The sequence below is a fragment of the Kryptolebias marmoratus genome, linkage group LG6 (genome assembly GCF_001649575.2).
Source record: "Kryptolebias marmoratus isolate JLee-2015 linkage group LG6, ASM164957v2, whole genome shotgun sequence".
NCBI lineage: Eukaryota > Metazoa > Chordata > Actinopteri > Cyprinodontiformes > Rivulidae > Kryptolebias > Kryptolebias marmoratus.
In genome coordinates, this window is record NC_051435.1 from 22,348,708 (window position 1) to 22,366,627 (window position 17,920).

Genomic DNA, 17,920 nt, shown 5'->3' on the forward strand with positions numbered 1-17,920 from the left:
GGATTCTGATCTCCCGTTACCGACCTTGCTTCGTTCATCTGGACCTCGCCCTTTGGATTCTCCCTGTCTGGTTTTGGCTTCGGAACTCTAACCTACTGGTAACGACCTCACGCCTGGACTTGGACTTTCCCTCTCGTCTCAGCCCCTTTCAGACCAGCCGGTCTGCAACACTAAACCAAGCTAGAGTGGACTTACCAGTTCCGGTCCCGCCACTAGCCGATCACGTGAGTGAGACGATCATAGACTTAGAGCCTGCTTCCAGCTTCCTGGCAATAAAATCCTTAAAACTTTGTTGTGTCGTTGTGAGTCTGAGTCCTGCCAAGCCTCGCCTTGTCAGAAATTAGCTTCTTAAAAAAGGGTAAAAAAAAAATCATCCTTTTTGAGGGGTTTATCTTTTGAGGTTTTATTATAATTATTCAAATGTATGACATTAGAACTATTCAGGTATTCATCTGGTAGTCTTTCAATGGATCTGAGACACAGGACACAAAAAGAATTTTTCACAAATTCTGGGAAAGTGATGAAAGCAACAAAAAAATAAATACAATCCTGCTGCTTTGCTGCTCTGAAGGTTTGTCTCATTACCATAAAAGAACATAAAAAAAAAACTTATAGTCCCAGAAAACATGTTTGGTTTAAAAGTTAATGCTATGATCCACAGCTGTCTTTGGAGTGTTCAGGTTGTAACTCTTTCTGACAGATTTTAGGAATATCTCTTCTTTTCTCAAACCTTCTAATCAGACAGTTTATTCTCAGCAGATTTTATCAAGATGTTGTAATGAATTCATAATGTTGCTGGAACATTATCAGCCTTTTATGGGGTTTATCCTGATTGCAAACCCAAGTTCATAACCTAAACCAGTCCTTACAGTCCATCACCTCCATCATTGTCATAAAAGAAAGATGCCTTACCCATTAGCTGCTAGTAAGGCCAAAAATGCTGAATAATGACTATAAATTATTTTATTACAGTAATAAACTAGAATGCCTTGTTAGGAAGAAGTTTGTTACAGTTTATGCTTCAAATGTTTGGTACAAAATCAAAAAAAGAAAAGCACATTAACAACAGGATTTCATGTCTAATAATAAGCATCAGGACAAAAGGTGTTTTCTGACAAAAGAAAGAGGAGAACACAAAAACAGGAAAGGTTAGCGCTGAGTGCAGAAGCAGCTGTCATATTTAAATAAAATGTCACTAAACAAAGCCTCAGAAAACACCTACAAAGAGGATATTTTTGGTGTAGGCTGCAGGCTGTGAACACACATCAGCACTGCCAAAAGGTGTCCTCTGCAGAAAAAATAAATCTCAAAAAAGCTGAGCTTGTTAATAATATTTGAATAAGAAAAACACCTTTATCCTAATAAAAACAATGACCACAGAATCCAACAAATATTTTAAAATGTGCCAAAATTGAATGGTAAATGGTCTGTACTTACAAAACACCTTTATAGCAATCCAGGCTACTCAAACTGATTTACAACACAATCTGCCCTTACTCACCTATTCACACACATTCATACAGCACTCTGCTACATGTCTACAAGCTAACCTGTATAAATCATGTATAGAGTATAATCGGTGCTTTAGACCACATTTATACACCGATGGGGCACAAATCAAAGGCAGTGAGGGGTTTAGTATCTTGCCAAGCATACTGGTGGAATCGAACCTTTGACTCTCTCGTTGGAGGAGGACTGCTCTAACCACTGAGCCACAGCCTTCCCCATTAAAATTAACTAAACATCGCTACACTTAAAGGCACTTGAGAAAAATGTATTTGTTTACCTGTATGAGCGACATGTTACGAAGGTCCAATCTGAAAAGGTAGTTTCTGAAAGTAAATGAAAAAGACAGATGAAAGTGAATTTCACTTTTTGTGAAAAAGCTGTTTTATTGAATATAAGTGTTAAAAGGGATATTTTGGTCATTTTGAAGTGGGCTTCCGTGGAAAAGTTGTAACCAATTAATTATTATCTTATCTGTTGCAGATGGCTCTTTAAACAGTATCAGATTTGAGAAATAGAGTTTAATTCTAACCACAATGATGGGCTAATGGCTAGTCAGAACAGAACAAAACTCACAATGGACAGCACTGTAATAGTTTTTTTTGTTTGTGTGAAGTGCTATGGAACTAGGATTAGAGATGGTTTAAGATGGCAATTTCCACTTTGGAAGAGGGTCTGCACGGACAAGCCATTATCAGCTCATCAACACAGTATAATTTTGAATAATCTTCAAAATGTCACAAACTCTATTATATAAGCGTCAATTTTGCATTACACGGGCATTTTGGCAGAAATATGATTAAAATTATGCTGGTGGTACCCCACGCTGCACAGGGAATAAGCAGAGAATTCTATGGAAATATTATGAGGTAAAACTGAGAGCAGCGTAAATGATTATATGACAGCCTTTTACATAAACTGCTATGAAAATTTTGAGATAGAAGTTGTCTTAAGATGGCAATAACTCACTTTGATCTTTGCTGCATTTGGACTAGCTGTGAATTTATCGGTTCTGTCAGATTTAATGTTTTATCTCTCCAAACAGAGACCATTTGAAGAGTGATCTACTAAAGGTAAGATATCAATTGTTCATAACTTTTATAGAGAATGCCACTGCAAAATGGCTGTAATATCTCTTTAAGTTGTTGTTTTGGTTACATAGAAGTTCGTTTTTTATATGTCAATGCATTATAAACCACACTTGGATGTGGAAAATTGTAACAAAGGTAAACGAGGCTAAATTTAAACTCCAGTTCTTTCATTGAGTTACACAAACTATTGCAGCTTGATGCATTTCTTTTACATTCATTCCTCCTGCCAAATCTAAAGCTTAACTTGGCCCGGAGAGGCCTCGGCAGAGTACTTCAGAAGCGTCATTATCCGAAAACCGCACAGGGTTGAGTGAGTCAGAAAGGGTATCACGTTCTCTGTAATGTGCTCTGTGGGGTGAAAAGCTGAGTGGATTTACAGTTTCTTACCTGGCACCCACAATAAGCTCATTCCTAGTCAGGTCAAGGGTGAGCTGGGAGTAGTCTCTCACACCAGGGTGGGAAAAAGTGGAAATCCACGGGCTGAGCGCTGAGAAAAAAGAAAGACGGAGAGGTTAGCAAGGGCTCAGACATGGCAAGACATAAAAGCAGTGAAGTTCTGAGTCAAAACTGGTTTTCTTATCCACACACAAGCTGTTCTGAAATCGTATTTTATGCACAAGCTGGTGCATGATTATTTTAATGAGGTTGATTGATCACAAGAAAATCAATAGCCCATTTATGGAGCAAAAAGCTGAATATTTCCAAGCCTCATTTACTTTTTTTTTGTTGGACAAGTAAAAGCTTTTACTTTTGCATTGTCACCGTTGTCCTCTTGGAACTTTTTTTGTGCTGAACAAGTTGTTTATTTTAAAGATTGACTAGTGCAGTGAAAGGTTGTTTAAAAAAAAAAAGTACAATCACTAGTGAAAGAAAAAACCTCCTTCTGTGTCACGGTGTCTCTTACAGAAGAGGACAAAGCTGTCCGGGTCGCATCAGGCACAAGGATCCTGATACGAGCAGACATTCACACAAACCCAGCTCTGTGTGGTGCGCTAAGCCGAAGCCTCGGCGCTGTGTGAGACTGGCATTTACAAATCTAAATTTCAAAGCAGCACAGCAGAGGGCCAACCTGGTGGGGCTTTAATGTCACGTTAAATATTGCAGTAAAAGAGCACTTTCTCCTCGATCTTCGTGTGATCCTTCGTGCAGATCTATAAACGGATTTGACCACATGGAGGTATGCGCATGAAGGGATTTGCCATATTTCACGCTGTACGCATGATCACGGCCATTAGCCAAGATGAATATATTTTTTTCCCAGCTTGAATGGCTGTGTTAAACTGATTTTAGATGCATTTTTCGTTTTCTGTGCCTTTTATTATTGAACCTAAAGTGAGATAGAGATAGATTAGACACAATGACAGAAAAAACAGAAGTCAAGGGGGAAAAAAATAAATAAAACAAAATTAATAAAATCTAACCCATGTTAGAACTTATGCAAAGGAAAATTTATACACTAATACAACAAAAACTGACAAACCAGCCGTCAATTTGACAAGACTAGAATTTCCCTAAAGTACGCTAGGAAAAAATGTCCATTTGGGAAAATGTCAATATGTACACAAGTTTTATCAAGTTTCCTGAAAAAAACAATGTAAGTCAAGATAGCAGTCATTAAATGAATGTAAATAAAAGCCAAGACCTTGCAGCTACTACCACACCAAATTTTAGGTCAATATCTGTAAAACTGACTGAGTTCTAGTTGTTTTGTGTTTACTAAGGCTGATTAGCTGCAATGACCATCTTGAATCAGGCTGACTTCAAAAAGTAATCAGTTGTGAATGTACTTTCAATGATGACTTTTTGAATTTTAGTAAAATCGGTCATCTTATTCATGAGGTATTTTGCTAACAGACAAACAGGGTTGACTTTAACAATTAATGTCAAACTTTTAAACAAAGTTCCCAAGCTATCTGATCACTCAAGTTATGTGTTGGTGATGCCTTTCAATTATTACTGCATGCAATTTTAGATCAATAATTTTTAAATTTGACTGAGTTATAGTCGTTTTAGATTGGTTAAAGACGATTAGCTGTGGCAGTCATCTTGAATTGGGTTGTCTCCAAATGTTCATCAGTTGTAGAAGTGCATACTATGATTACTTCCTGATTTTTTGCTAACAGTCAGACAAATGAACACACAGAGACAAGCAACTGCTTATGCAAAATAGACTATAGAGCAAATGTGTTTGCATATATTGCTATAAAAGTTTTAAGACTGGAGTTGTTTTAAGACAGTAAAAATTCTCTTTGTTCTAGCCCTGCTCAGACTAAACATTGGCTTGTCAAACTGGTCAGGACAAAATTCAATTTCTCCAAACAGAGGTTGTTAAAAGATTTTTCTGCAAAAGGACAAGATATTGTCTTAAATCTTTCCACATAACCTCAATTCAAAAGATCTGAACTATTTCCTAACTTATCCGAGATGCCGAAAGGATTGTATTTTTCTTGTTTTATTGACCACTCAAAGTACTCGTACACAACAAGTCATACTTACCCATTCAAACACAACAAGTTGCAGATTAGGGCTAATATGTGTCTCATCTTGCCCAAGGACACTTTGACATGTAGTAGGGAGGCTGGACTGAAACTGATAACTTCCCAGTCAGCAGAAAACTATTCTTCCTGAACCACAGCTGCCCAGAATGTCCTATGACTACATTTCTATTAAGGCAGTTGATATGACAAAATAATGAAACCAAACATTTATGTTACCATCTTTATGTAAATGTGAATTATTGGGCAGGAAGTCATCAAGCACTTAAAGTCTTTAACAAAATGTAAAGTAGCTTGTAAAATCTATAAGCTACAGGTGTGAATCTGCATCCCAGAGTTGGAAAAAGGCACAGACAGCAGTTACAAAAAAAAAACCTCTCTCTACCTTGCAAAAACATGGATTTCAGGATTGATGGGGCCCATATGGCTCTATCATCTGGATGCATAACTAGAGAGATGAATGATGAAAAGACAGAAGGCTGCAGCAACAAGGCAGGATGGTGCTCTTCAGTTAAAACATGGGTGACATGCACACACACTCGCATACCAGGTTTAAGTAAGTTTTTGCGGGCAGACTACAAATTAAATCTGTCTGCCAGATGTTGATTTGAACTGGTTGGTTTTCACAGATCTGCTGTCATGTTGAACTTTACTCCAGGTTTTATAGCTGTGAGTTGCTCACTGTGCTGAATGAATGAGTAATTTCATAATCATCCTCTTTTTCTAGAGGCAAACGCCTCAAAGTTCAAATGAAAAAGAGGAGAACGTGCATGGATTGTATAATAATATTTGACATCAGAATCTCAACAGGCCTCGGGGGGTTGTTATTAGTTTTACAGCACCCTAAATAAAACGTCTTTAAAAATCTGTGGTTGGATCTAAAATGGCGGAGTATGCAAGTCTATAAGTTTTACCTCACTGATATATAAAAAAAAACACAGTAAAAAGAAACATTTTTCTCTGCAACAAAACAGAGCTCAGAGGTTTTAAAACTTGCAAAACAGGATGCCGCTAAGTACAGACCATGTAGGGTGCAAAAGCTTTGGCTTGGAGACAGTTTTTTGGTTTTGATTATTTGAAACTACAAAAAAGATTGGACTCTATGAAGTCTCTGGCATCACTCAAAAGACTCACACGGCTGTTTTTATGGCTAATAACAAAATGATACACGGCTTATTAAATCAACAGGAGTTGTAATCTGATTGAGGACATAATAGAAGGAACATGAGTTGTGTTCACAGTGCGGTACCGACCATTCAAGCAATCCACAGACACTGGACATAGGCCAAGGAATGCAGCCTTTGAATTAATAATGAATTTTAAAAAAACTATAAAACACACAGAATTCAATCTCAGTTAATCACAGAAGAAATCACTTGGTATCTCAGTGATTATTACCCACCAAAAGGACTCATAATGTTTTTGCCTGTAACTGTGTGTGTCTGTGCATGTGTGTGTTCAAAAAGTAATCGTTCGTTGTACATCTATAACTGAGTAAGCTTAAGAGTCAGCCAGATTTGAAATGGTTGCCACAGCTGCGCAGCCTTAGCCAACACAAAAATGAGTAGAAGTGAGCTAAATTGTGAGTTAAAATTCTGTGTGGTAGTATCTGAGAGTTACCCTCAATACATTCTCTAAGCACTAACACATCTCACAATATCATATGAGATTACTTATAATGTTATTTACAGAGTTTGACCAAAATGACTCCCCTCTCAACATATGATGATTTTAGTCTAAAACACCAGCATGAAAGGCCACTAATGACTGCATTCCTTCACAGTCTTAAGATTATTATTATTTTTTTTTTATATATACATTCAGAGGGCACAGCAAGCAGGTGAGCAGCCTCATCTGTGCTTCACAATCTGAGTCATGGTTCCAGGAGCTGAAGCTGAAAGACCAGAAGGCAACACTGTCCACTTTTAACCCCTCAGACCTAAATAACACACCTGAAGTTATTTTCATCGTGACCCAGGGTGGGAGTAGGTTCTTTGTGAAAAGGGGTCATAAACGTGGTTGTAACATGCTGTCAGATTATTGAAAATGAATATTTGTAAATGACATATCCCTTAACACAATGTAATTTGTTTTTGGCAGATGTTTCATGTTTTTGTTGCGTTACAATACAATTATTGTTCAGCTTCAGCTTCATAAAGCTTAATAAAAAAAAATGCACGTTCTGGTCAAATGAAACAATTTTATTTTCTAAGTTGTTAGTTTTTCTCTCTACTTTGTCCCCAAATTTCCTGCAAACTCAAGTGATTGTAACAAGTTTTTACCAGTCCGCTCAAATCACCCATGTGGACTCAAACAGCAGATGGATTATATTTGTGGTGGTAAGAACATTGATGGAATTTTAACTTATCTTTCTCATCTTCAAAAGGCACTTCCATCTTTTTTGTGCACAGACAAGTGCCACAGCATGACTGAGTGACTGTCAGAAGGTTTTGTGTTATTACTCCCATCTGAACAATTACTTCCTCTGATAGTCGGTTTCCTGCCCTGTCTTTGAGTGCAGCTGTTTACAGAAGCTGTAGGAGAGGAGCTGTCCACATAAAACCTCAGAGAAAAATACGACAGACATTTTAGAGAGTGTGGAAGATAAAACAAAGTGTTCAAAGTTTACATTATAGTGTTGAGTATTTAAAAGCAAATTTCAAACACTGAAAAAAAAAACAAACAAAAAAAAAACTATGTCATTATTGTTAATATTACCCCAGAAAAATGTGGGTGTGATACTGCAATTAAAGTAAAACAAATCTCAAACACTTATTGTTTATCAGGTGATTTTCGGAGTCATTAAAATGCCAAATGAAGTAGCAAAGTGGGGAGCAGAGAGCAGGGGAAACAAATGAATACTAATCAATGACCACAGATAAACAAACTCAAACTTAGGAAGGTTTTAAAGGAAATGTGCACCATTCAAAGTGAGGAGTCTGACAACTAATCAAGATAGACATATTGTGTACTGTGCTAAGCTATATCTAATGTCCTTATACATTTTGGGGTTTCCGAGCAGCTAGACTTTCTTTTAATATTTTAAAATAGTCCTGAACATGATTTCTTCTGGCTTTCTGAAGATCTTTTGAAAGTTTCTCTTTATTCTTTTGTTTCACTCAGTTTCTGTCTCTGTCTGATCACTTTCAGAAGATTTTTTTTTGTTGCTTAAGCTTCTGGACACTGACCTATGAATCCTTCTGGCATAAAAAGGCTGCTAAACTCAAGGGACAAACCAGTGTTGTTATATCAGACAAACTAGCAAGAACCAATTTTAAATAGGATATTTAGGCTCTTTGTTACAAGCAGAATGTGGCAGTCTGTTCCCATTTATTTAGCTGAATCTACAAAAACACCAAAGATTACACAGTTTGATGTACAAAATAGTATTTTAGCACGAATAAAGTGATACCTAAAGACCTATTAGCAGAAAACTAGACAGAAAATGATCAACCGTATCAGGACTTTGCTGTTTTTTTTTCCTGTTTAAACACATTAGTTTCAGGTTTAGTTTGTCTGCTGTAGATAGATGTTTAGGCCTGACATATTTTGTTTTGTTTCCAATTTGTCCACTTTTCTTAGCTTTTTGTGCACAATCTGCACAATATGCTGTCATCTTCAGGTACAAGGACTGAAAAGAAAACCAATAAAAAGGCAAAGTTTAAAGAAAACTTTTGAAAGACCTTCAGAGAGCCCATAGCAATATTGATCAAGACCACTTTAAGAAATTGCAAGAAAGTCTGGCAGCATTGATGTAAAATGTGAAGAAATGAGAAGTGGTTAAACTTTCTCTACAGTACTGTATATATATCTTTCACCTATTTGCAGTGTTTCAAGTATTGTCAAGCTAACGCACGCTGTGCAACTGTTGATTTTTAAAGAAATCAGTACAAATATCTTACCCAGTTCATTCTCCTGCCTTGTTAGCTTTTTAGAATATAGCTATGAACAAACACTAATTACAATTATTTAAAAAAATGTCCAGTGTAATTTCTCCAAACTTCATCCAAACTTTTACATTATATGCAAAATATATTCAAGAAAATATCCCAAAAATGTCATTTTGAAAAATGCCAGTCTGTTAAAGAGTGACGTATTCTCCCCGTATAATAAGACCATTAAAACGGGGCACACGACATGAACCATAAAATAGGACTGCGTGGTGAAGAAATAGATAACAAGAAAATAATTTCCATGGCAGTATAATGCATCTAACCGTAAAAACAGAAGCTGTTAGTGTTCAGTTCAGAGAGTTTAATGTGAACCACAAATCTCTTTAAGTCCATACTGAGAGGCATATAAAACATTTCCACACATCGCAAATATCTCTTCAAAAGCTTGTTAAAAAAATAAGGCAAGTCTGAATTTGATTAAGTGTCCTGCAGGAGAGCTCATGAGCTTGTTTATTCTTTGAGAAGGCAGCCAGTGCTCTTTCTCTGAGTGACATTTATCCTCCTGCTTACAAGTGGTTTTATGTGTGCTGATCACTCCTTCCCCATATAACTGTCTGCCTGTCTGGGTGGTGGGACAAAATGGGCAAAACAATGCAAGAGGAATATGAAAGCCTCTCCCTCTTGGTAGACTTGTGGGGTTCAGTCTTAACTTGAGGAACGATCAGGTCTTTCTTGTGCTGGTCCAGTCAGCAGGCAGAAGGATTAATGTGTTGGCCCACGACTGCCAGAGGGATCGGGAGATGAGGACGTTCATCTCACACTGACATAAATCAAAATCTTTCAATCTCCCTCCAGTTCTTTTAAGCATTCGCTTCATCCCAGCATGTGGGGAAAGTAAAGATGCGCCCCGACCGATTTCACTCATCACAAGGCCAAGTCTGGATGGAGATCTATTAAAGCCAGAAAATGCCAACATATTATGAAGCTGAGGAAATGGAAAGGGAAAAAAAATAAATTTAAAGTTTGCTTAAGCTAACAGACACTTACATGAAACCACACAGCTTAAGCACAATCCCATTCGTTATCGCTTGATACAATGTGAAAGTTTCCCAAGTTTGAGCTCAGTGAAAGGAATATTTGATAAGGATCCAATCCTACCTTCATCTAATCCCTCAAAATCTAAGCTTCTGGACGATCTTGAAGCCAGTCTATCAACATCTGTCGGTCTCTAAAACCTGGAGGGTGATGTCAGTTAATAAGGGTGTGGTGCAAAGTTAAAAATAAATACAAAGTTTTAAAGTTAATTTATCCTAATAGCTATTGAGATCACTTGAAATTAAATGTCAAAAGACAAAACAGAATTCTTAAGTTAAAGCAATTGGTCAAATCTTTTAAGGTGGGTTTTCTAAAAAAGCTATGAGCTTTGATATCTTACCTCTTTGAACAACCTCAGTTTGAAGAAAATGGACCTTGAATATGACCAGATTAATGGACTAACTACTAGTTCATGCAATGCACAGCTGAAAGTGTACTCCTCCTTGCAAAACTTCAATATCAAAAATATCAATGAGGTTTATATGATTGCTGTTTCATAAACCTTTGCATCACTGTCATTTTCACATTGCAAGGTTATTTACATTGATCTTTACAGCTTTTTGCGAGTTTGAATACCATTAGCAGCAGCTAGCTGTAGCATAAGTGGAATTCATATGAACCTATATCAAGTTTTTAGAATTAAAGTTGCTTTAAAATGCTGTCCAAACAGGAAAGGTTTTTTGTTTGTTTGTTTCAGTCTTGTGTTCACACAAAAACAGTTTCAGGAGCCATCTTTTTTTTTTCTTTTGAACATGAGTTCAGAGTAAAACCCAAAACGCAACCTTTTGGAAACAACATTGTCATAGCTCCCCTTCTAATCTATCCTACAACCCCAACCCAAGCACCCTCTTCTTCTTGTGTTTACACTTTGCACCCAGCATTTTTTGGCATTTTCTCCAAACTGAATTTGCTCATAAAGCTATCTAAAGCTGCTAAGATAATAATTGCGCATAACCTTCCCACAAAACCCCATTTCAAAAGAACAGATGTCTGTTTTAAGGCACGGTTTCATTCCAGTTTGAAAAAAATTAAAGAAATAATAAGGAGTACCACTCACAATGCAGAAATTTCTAGTCATAAAGAAAAATATGCCCAATAATTTGCTTTCTTGCGTACTCCAACAAAAGCAACTGAAAAGTTCCTGGATGTCCCCTTGTTGGGGTCCAAGGTGTCCTTTTCTGCATGACCAGGAATGCAACTCCAAGCTGTTTCAACCATGCCTAAAGGCTCACTCATGCACTGTATCCCAAACATCAAGGTTTAAATCTGACAGGAATAAAGTTCTTGCTTGGTTTCATGAAGTGAGAAGTGGCTACTTTCTTCACTTCATATCAACAGACATGTTGTTTATGTGAATATAAATTCATCATATAGGGTGGGTTGTTTTGACAGCTACTGCAGGCTTGCTTTCTACTGATGTTTTTTTTTTTTTTTAACTATTCAGGCACTGCATTGCCAGCATCTTCTTGCAAAAGTTTCATGAAACAAACATGAATGAAATCCTCAGAATATCACCTTAGTGTTTGAGCTTATGTCCTTTTCGTTGTGAAAATGTCATATTTTCCTACTATAAACAGTGCTTTAGATACCTTGCTGAGAAAGCGAGCCCATCTTTTTTACTGCTCATGTGTAGAAATGCATTTTATATGTTGAGCCTGGTCAGTTTTTGTCAATTCTAACTTGATTTTTTGATGATTTTTCCAGCCCCTTCAACAGGATATCCTGAATCTCTCAGGATCCCTACATTTGATTTGGTTCCTTAACTCAATAACCACCATCAGTGGGCTTTATTGTCCCCCTCTGGCTGGCCAGGCTGACTCCCCACATGGACTAATGGAGCAAAAATCTTAATGACTCGGTCAACGTAATTGTTCAAAGTCTAAAAATCTAAAAGAAAGTTTCAGATTGCTTGTGAGGATCAGAATCACTGTGTCATAGGGAAGCAAAAACAGCTTTACGTTTGACACAGCAAAAAAAGCACCTCACCAGCTGCTCCTGTGTTGTTTGGTATAAAAGAGATAAAAAGTAAAATTATTACGGTATTTTAAATTAGGCTTTTAAGTGAATCCTTAAGGCAATGTAATATTTTCTTTTTAGTGGTTGTTTGATGTGTGCAGTTAAGGAGGATGGTGAGCGATGTGTTGGTGTATAAATCTATGTAAACGTATCTGGCTGGATGTGTCAGTGGTGCAGTTTTGTGGTTTTAATCATTGTTCTTGTAAGGCACACTGATTTACACAAGCATGTTGTTTAAAAAAAAGCAATACAGATAACATGTGACTGATAGTGATAGATAGAGAAGAGCAGGCAAATGACTGATATTTGATGTTTCCTTTGTGGTAGATTGTCTAAATGAGAAGGAGCTAAAGCTTATCCTCTAAATTCCTCTTGTCAGATAAAGGCAATGACCAATACAGGTTGACTGACACAGACCCTTTAATTGACATGGACTGATTTCTTTCTCAACTGTTCGTTTTTCTACCTTTTTGATTTAGGACTAGCAAGTTTTCAGCTTTTTGTGTTTTAACAAAGTAGGGTGGCGCTTTAAAAATGCAACAAGAGACAATTACTGTAAGAAAATAATGAGAAAAAAAATTCAAAACTATTTTAAAATGCTTTCAGTTTGCTTTCATAACTAAGGCATTATCAGAGAAATGATTCATTTCAAATGTATCTTTTTTTTTTCCTCTGCCAAGGAGATTATGTTTTCAGTAGCATCTGTCTATCTGTGTACAAGATTACTCAAACAGTTATGAACAGATTTTTATGAAATTTTCAGGAAACAACAAACATGGCTCATGGAGCAAGTGATTACATTTTGATGGTGGTCCATCAAAGTTCAAGTTCACAGATCAGCCGGTGCTCTACCTCTGCAGCTGTATAACAGGAATATTAAACTGCACAGCAGGACATCTCATGGGTCAAGGGTGATCACCATGGATGTCAAGGTCATGGGGTCAAAGGTCAGTATTCACAGTTGACCTACTGCTCTAACTATGTAACAGTGTAATGAAGGAATGTCAAACTGCACAGCTGGACACCTCATGGGTCAAAGATAATGCCTATAGATTTCAAGGTCATGAGGTCAAAGGTCAAGGTCACAGGTAACCCCTTTGTTAAAAACTTGTTTGTGCTCCTACATGTGACCCTTTTGTTTCCGGTTGTGTCCGTTGGTTTGTTTGTCTGTCTGTTAGCAAAGATCAGGAAAAATATAATTAACAGATTTAGAGGAAATTTTCAGGAAATGTTGGAGTTGTTCCAAAAAAAAAAAGATTCAATTTTGGTGGTGATCCAGATTATGATTACGATTCTATTTATTCTTCCATTTTCTTTACCCGCTTGTTTCTTTTCAGTGTCGTTGGGAGCTGATGTCTATCTCCACTGGTCATTGGGTGAGAGGTGGTGTCCACACTGGACAGGTCGCCAGTCCATCACAGGGACACATAGAGACAGACAGCCATTCATATTCTTACTCACGCCTAGTGACAATTTAGAGTTATCAGTTAACCTAACATGCATATTTTAACTTAGCAAATTCTTATCAAGACTTAATTTGTTGACAAATTTGAAAGCTGATTATGAAGTATTTTAGTAAACTTGCATGTCCACTTATTGGCTTTATCCACTTTCTATGTAACCCTTTACCTGAAAAAGTCCTGCACTATGACACAGTTTTTCATCATTAGCATTATAATCAGGCATCCTGGTTGGTTTCTGCCCTCAAGTGTTTCCCTGTTTAATGAGCTATGAATGACAAATATTATTCTAAAGCAAGCTGTCTATCATTTTCCTTTAGGGGATGCACAGCAACACAATGTCTTACTAATGGAAATAAGACTCGCTGCAAAGAGGCAATACTAAAAAGAAAACAGCTATCTGCAGGGCAGTGGGGTTATTCCAGTATTGTCAACAAAAATGGTTACACGAGGACCAGCTGCTCTCTGCCATTTGGCAGACAATTTCTGTGAAAAAATTATTTCCAGCAGAAATTAAAGCCCATCTTATAGCAATATATTTTGCTCAGCCAACGTTAGTGAATATAAAAATAACTAATTGTTGGTAAGCAAATGTATAACGCCATAAGAAATCAGTTCTGTAATTTATAAATGCACATACAACATCGATCCATAGTGAATATAATGTAAAAAAAAAACATATATAAATGCCATGTTTTTCTACATTTTGCTAGCTAGCCTTTTCATGCTGCACAAAAACCTTCCTACAATTTTAAATATTTTGTACAACCCAGTCTTATCTACAAGGAAAACTCCCTTCAAATATGTTTTGTTTGGTCTTTTTTTACATCAGTCTTGGCTTTTCCATTCATGGCAGCCTCTACCCCATCTTGCTTGTCTCATTTCTTATCTCTCCTATAACAGTTGATTTTCTCAGTGGCTGACTTGCCGTACCCCAGAGAAGCACAACTCTCTCACTACCCCCACCCCACCACTGACTGTTTGACTGAACTTAGATAGAGGGCTCTGGGAAAGAGAGAAAGAGCCTAGAGAGACCAAGGTCTGGGGTGAAACAGTGCCAGGGCCGGGAGGCTAATAGCCTCTCAGTCAGTGACCGGTAAAGATGTCTGTCTGACTTTCAGAGGTGAGGGAACATTCACAGCTACTGACAGGACGACTGAGTTCCAGCTGTGCTACCTAACACTGACAGAAATATGAGCAGAGAAAAAAAGTGTGAAAGAAGCAAACATTAGCAGGGGGAAAATAGCTAAAGATGAAAAGCCACTTTAAAAAGGACTAAATGTGAAAAGAATCTGTGTTGAAGAGCATGCATTTGACTTAAGAAGTCAACTCGAAAATATAGCCCTGGCACTGTGTTTTGGGTTCAGTTGGTTTGAAAGTATTCAAAGTGTGCTTTGCAAGAGGGAAAGTGCAGTGTTGTTGTTGTTGGGTTTCATTTGGCTGCCCCCTTCTGTAAGGGTCACCACAGCAAGTAAAGTCGCACAAAAGATTGGCATTTGTTTTATACTGGATGTCCTTCCTGACCTAAGCTGGGCTCAAACCCGCAGACTCAGGATTACGAGACTGCGACACTGACCACCAAGCTGCTGGACTCGAACCTGCAACCTCAGGACCGCAGGACCACAGGACCGCGACACTGACCACCAAGCTACTGCAGCCCCAGGGAACATACTGTATATTGCACTAAGAAGATTTAAAGTGAGCCACAAGCTATCTGGCAGCACAAGTTTTTGTTGTCTATTCCAAAGCCTCTGTATCAGATGTTACAGTGAATAAAAATAAGTTTTTGTTAAAAAGAAAATGAAAGTGGTACCTGCTCTTGCAGACCCAAGACTGCAGAACTTTTAGTGGACAAATGGTCATGTCCATTAAAGGTGCCTGTAATAATTTGTGTACCAGTCAGTATGCAAAATGTTGCATTCACTTCATTACTACACAAAGCATTATTCTGGCAGCAGACTCAAATAACTTCCTTCAATCCCTCGCAATAAGTCTACAACTAGTACACTGATTGTTGCTTGTAAAAGACTTCTTGATAAGCTCAAACTATTAAAATAGGTTACACAACAACTATAGTGTGAGCCTCTTCTTTATAGGTGCCTGGGGAAGCAACAAGGTGGATCAAAACAAACAAGATCCACCAACAAGATCAATGTGGTTATGCTAAGACTACATAACATAAGCAATTCTTAAACCGTATTATGCTGGAACTTTCCAACCCTTTAATCCAACACATATGCAATACACATAAGGGGAACACATCGTGAATATTACATGTATGTTATAAACGACACAGGACTTGACATTTCACAAAATAAAGTTCATTTATAACCATTTGGACTTTTGTAATAAGCATTTCTCTATATGCCAGCATGCGACTAAATAAGAAACAACTTGATGGGCATTAGCCATTCTTAGTGGGATTTTGCTCAGTCTAAGAGGGGCTCTATAATCACAATAAAATTTCAAACAGCATAATAAGCATTTTAGTGAAAGTGATCTGGATCTGAATCAGCTTAGTAGTTTTCTAAATAATCTTGAAAGACAGTGCATGTCTGAAAGCGGTTATAATAACTGAAAAGAAAGGAGACAGCAAAGAAATGGAAAAGACAGCAATTTTCTTAGCGCTGTCCACTTTTCACTTAAAGTGGCAATAACACAGCTAAATGTTTTCTATTCTCTTTGTTATATCTCAGAGCTGCATCAGATATCCAGCTAAACCATCAGCACACAGAAGGGCCGGCCCTAGCAACACACTACACTTTACAACGTTCACCCACCTGATTAATGTCTTTAGACACACCCACACATCTGATATCACACTTCCAATTAGACCCACCGCTGCATTCGAGAAAGAGCGAGGGAAACAGAGACAGATAAGAATGCCACAAAAATATCAGATATTCATGCCAAATAAAGTGATAACATGTGTGCTTCTCAAGAGCCCTTCAGACAGTAATGTAACCCTAAGTGACAGAACCATCACCTAGACCCTGAAAGAAATGGGACGCCTACAAAACACCCAATACATTTTCTTCCTATTATGAAGCGAAAAAAGGTGGCTGAGAGGAAAAGTGATAAGAGGGGCGAGATAAAGAGAAAGTGATGTAAAAATGTAACTAAGAAGATGGAACTCAGGGAAGAGAAGAAGAATGAATGAGACTAAAAAAAATAGAGAATTAAATGGAAAGTGAGAAGAGATTTGCTAGAAGATGAATAGGTAAAAGCACCAACTTTGTTTTCTTGCTTGTCTTCAGAGTAATGTAACAGTGATTTGAGAGGAGCAGATGATGCACACTGTGAAGCAATTTAATCCATCAGACAACACCTTCTCCTCTCTGCGAAGAACATAGTAAAACCTAAGCCAAAGGTCTTACTACCAGCCATTACTTTTCCTCTCATACTCCCTTATGAAACATCCTGTTGCACTGAAATATACTGCAGCACTGGGTGTGATGAAGTTGTAACTTCTCCTATGAACCAAACTGACCTTTTACTCATAAACAAGTTTATTGAGCTTCATAACGTAATCCAAAACATCTCCATAAAATCTTGGAAAACAGACTGCGTCTAGACTCAAAGTGCACCAGTTGCTGCCCTCATGCTGCGCTTCTATCAGACCTGCAGTCTCATCCTCTGAACCCGTCTCATCCATCTAAATCATGAGCTAGCGGCTCGTGCAGTGTGTGCCTGTGGGGTTACGTGGTTCCAAAGCTGCATCCCTGCAATGTGGAGTTATTTACATGAAACACTAGCTCATGGTCTGGAACGGCAGAGATACAAACATCCAGTCAGAAATGTTCATAGAGAGGAACAATTTTACATGATTGATAAAGTTGTGTGGAGGTGTAGGTTTTTGTTTTCAGATTCTGACTCACAAAATAGCATCACAGATTTGCAAGCTCATCTATTGTTGGTTAAGATGTACAAACATGTCTAATATACCAAAAATACTAAATATAATCAAAGCCTTAACAATTATTAAAGTATTTTTGATACATTTATGACAGCTGCTTTTTATATTTCATAATAACTGAGACAATAATGTGTTGTTAATCATCTTTAAACTGTATTTGACTTCTGGAAATTATCTCAGGACCCCTCAAATGTTGTTTTAGGACCCCAGTGGGGTCTCAAACCAATTTAGGGAACCACTGCCTTACACAATCTTTCTGCTGGTTTCCATCCCTGCTGTTAAATACAGTATTCAAAGTATACGTCAAGCTAGTCTGTAGAGCTTATATAATATGGTGCAAACCACAATGAAATAAATAGGAATGTCTCCAGCCAATTGCAAGTATAAATCAGGGTCTCGGTTCAGAATAGCTGACCATACTCAGCCCCCAATCTCTGTTGTTGACCTA

The 17,920-nt window shown here is 37.6% G+C and overlaps 1 protein-coding gene across 4 annotated transcripts in view; it reads right to left on the reverse strand.

Annotated features, from left to right (window-relative positions):
* The window catches only part of sema5ba (sema domain, seven thrombospondin repeats (type 1 and type 1-like), transmembrane domain (TM) and short cytoplasmic domain, (semaphorin) 5Ba), a 224,009-nt gene that overhangs the window by 113,001 nt on the left and 93,088 nt on the right, over nt 1-17,920 (reverse strand). For 3 of the 4 annotated variants that reach the window (XM_025006972.2, XM_025006973.2, XM_017421158.3), the window contains 2 exons: nt 2,985-3,084; nt 1,787-1,832 (listed from right to left, as the gene is read on the reverse strand). In XM_025006972.2, coding sequence (XP_024862740.1) covers nt 1,787-1,832; nt 2,985-3,084 — 146 coding nt within the window. Of the gene's footprint in view, nt 1-195; nt 364-1,786; nt 1,833-2,984; nt 3,085-17,920 lie in introns of those variants that run through there. The other variant, XM_037976123.1, reaches the window with a different exon arrangement.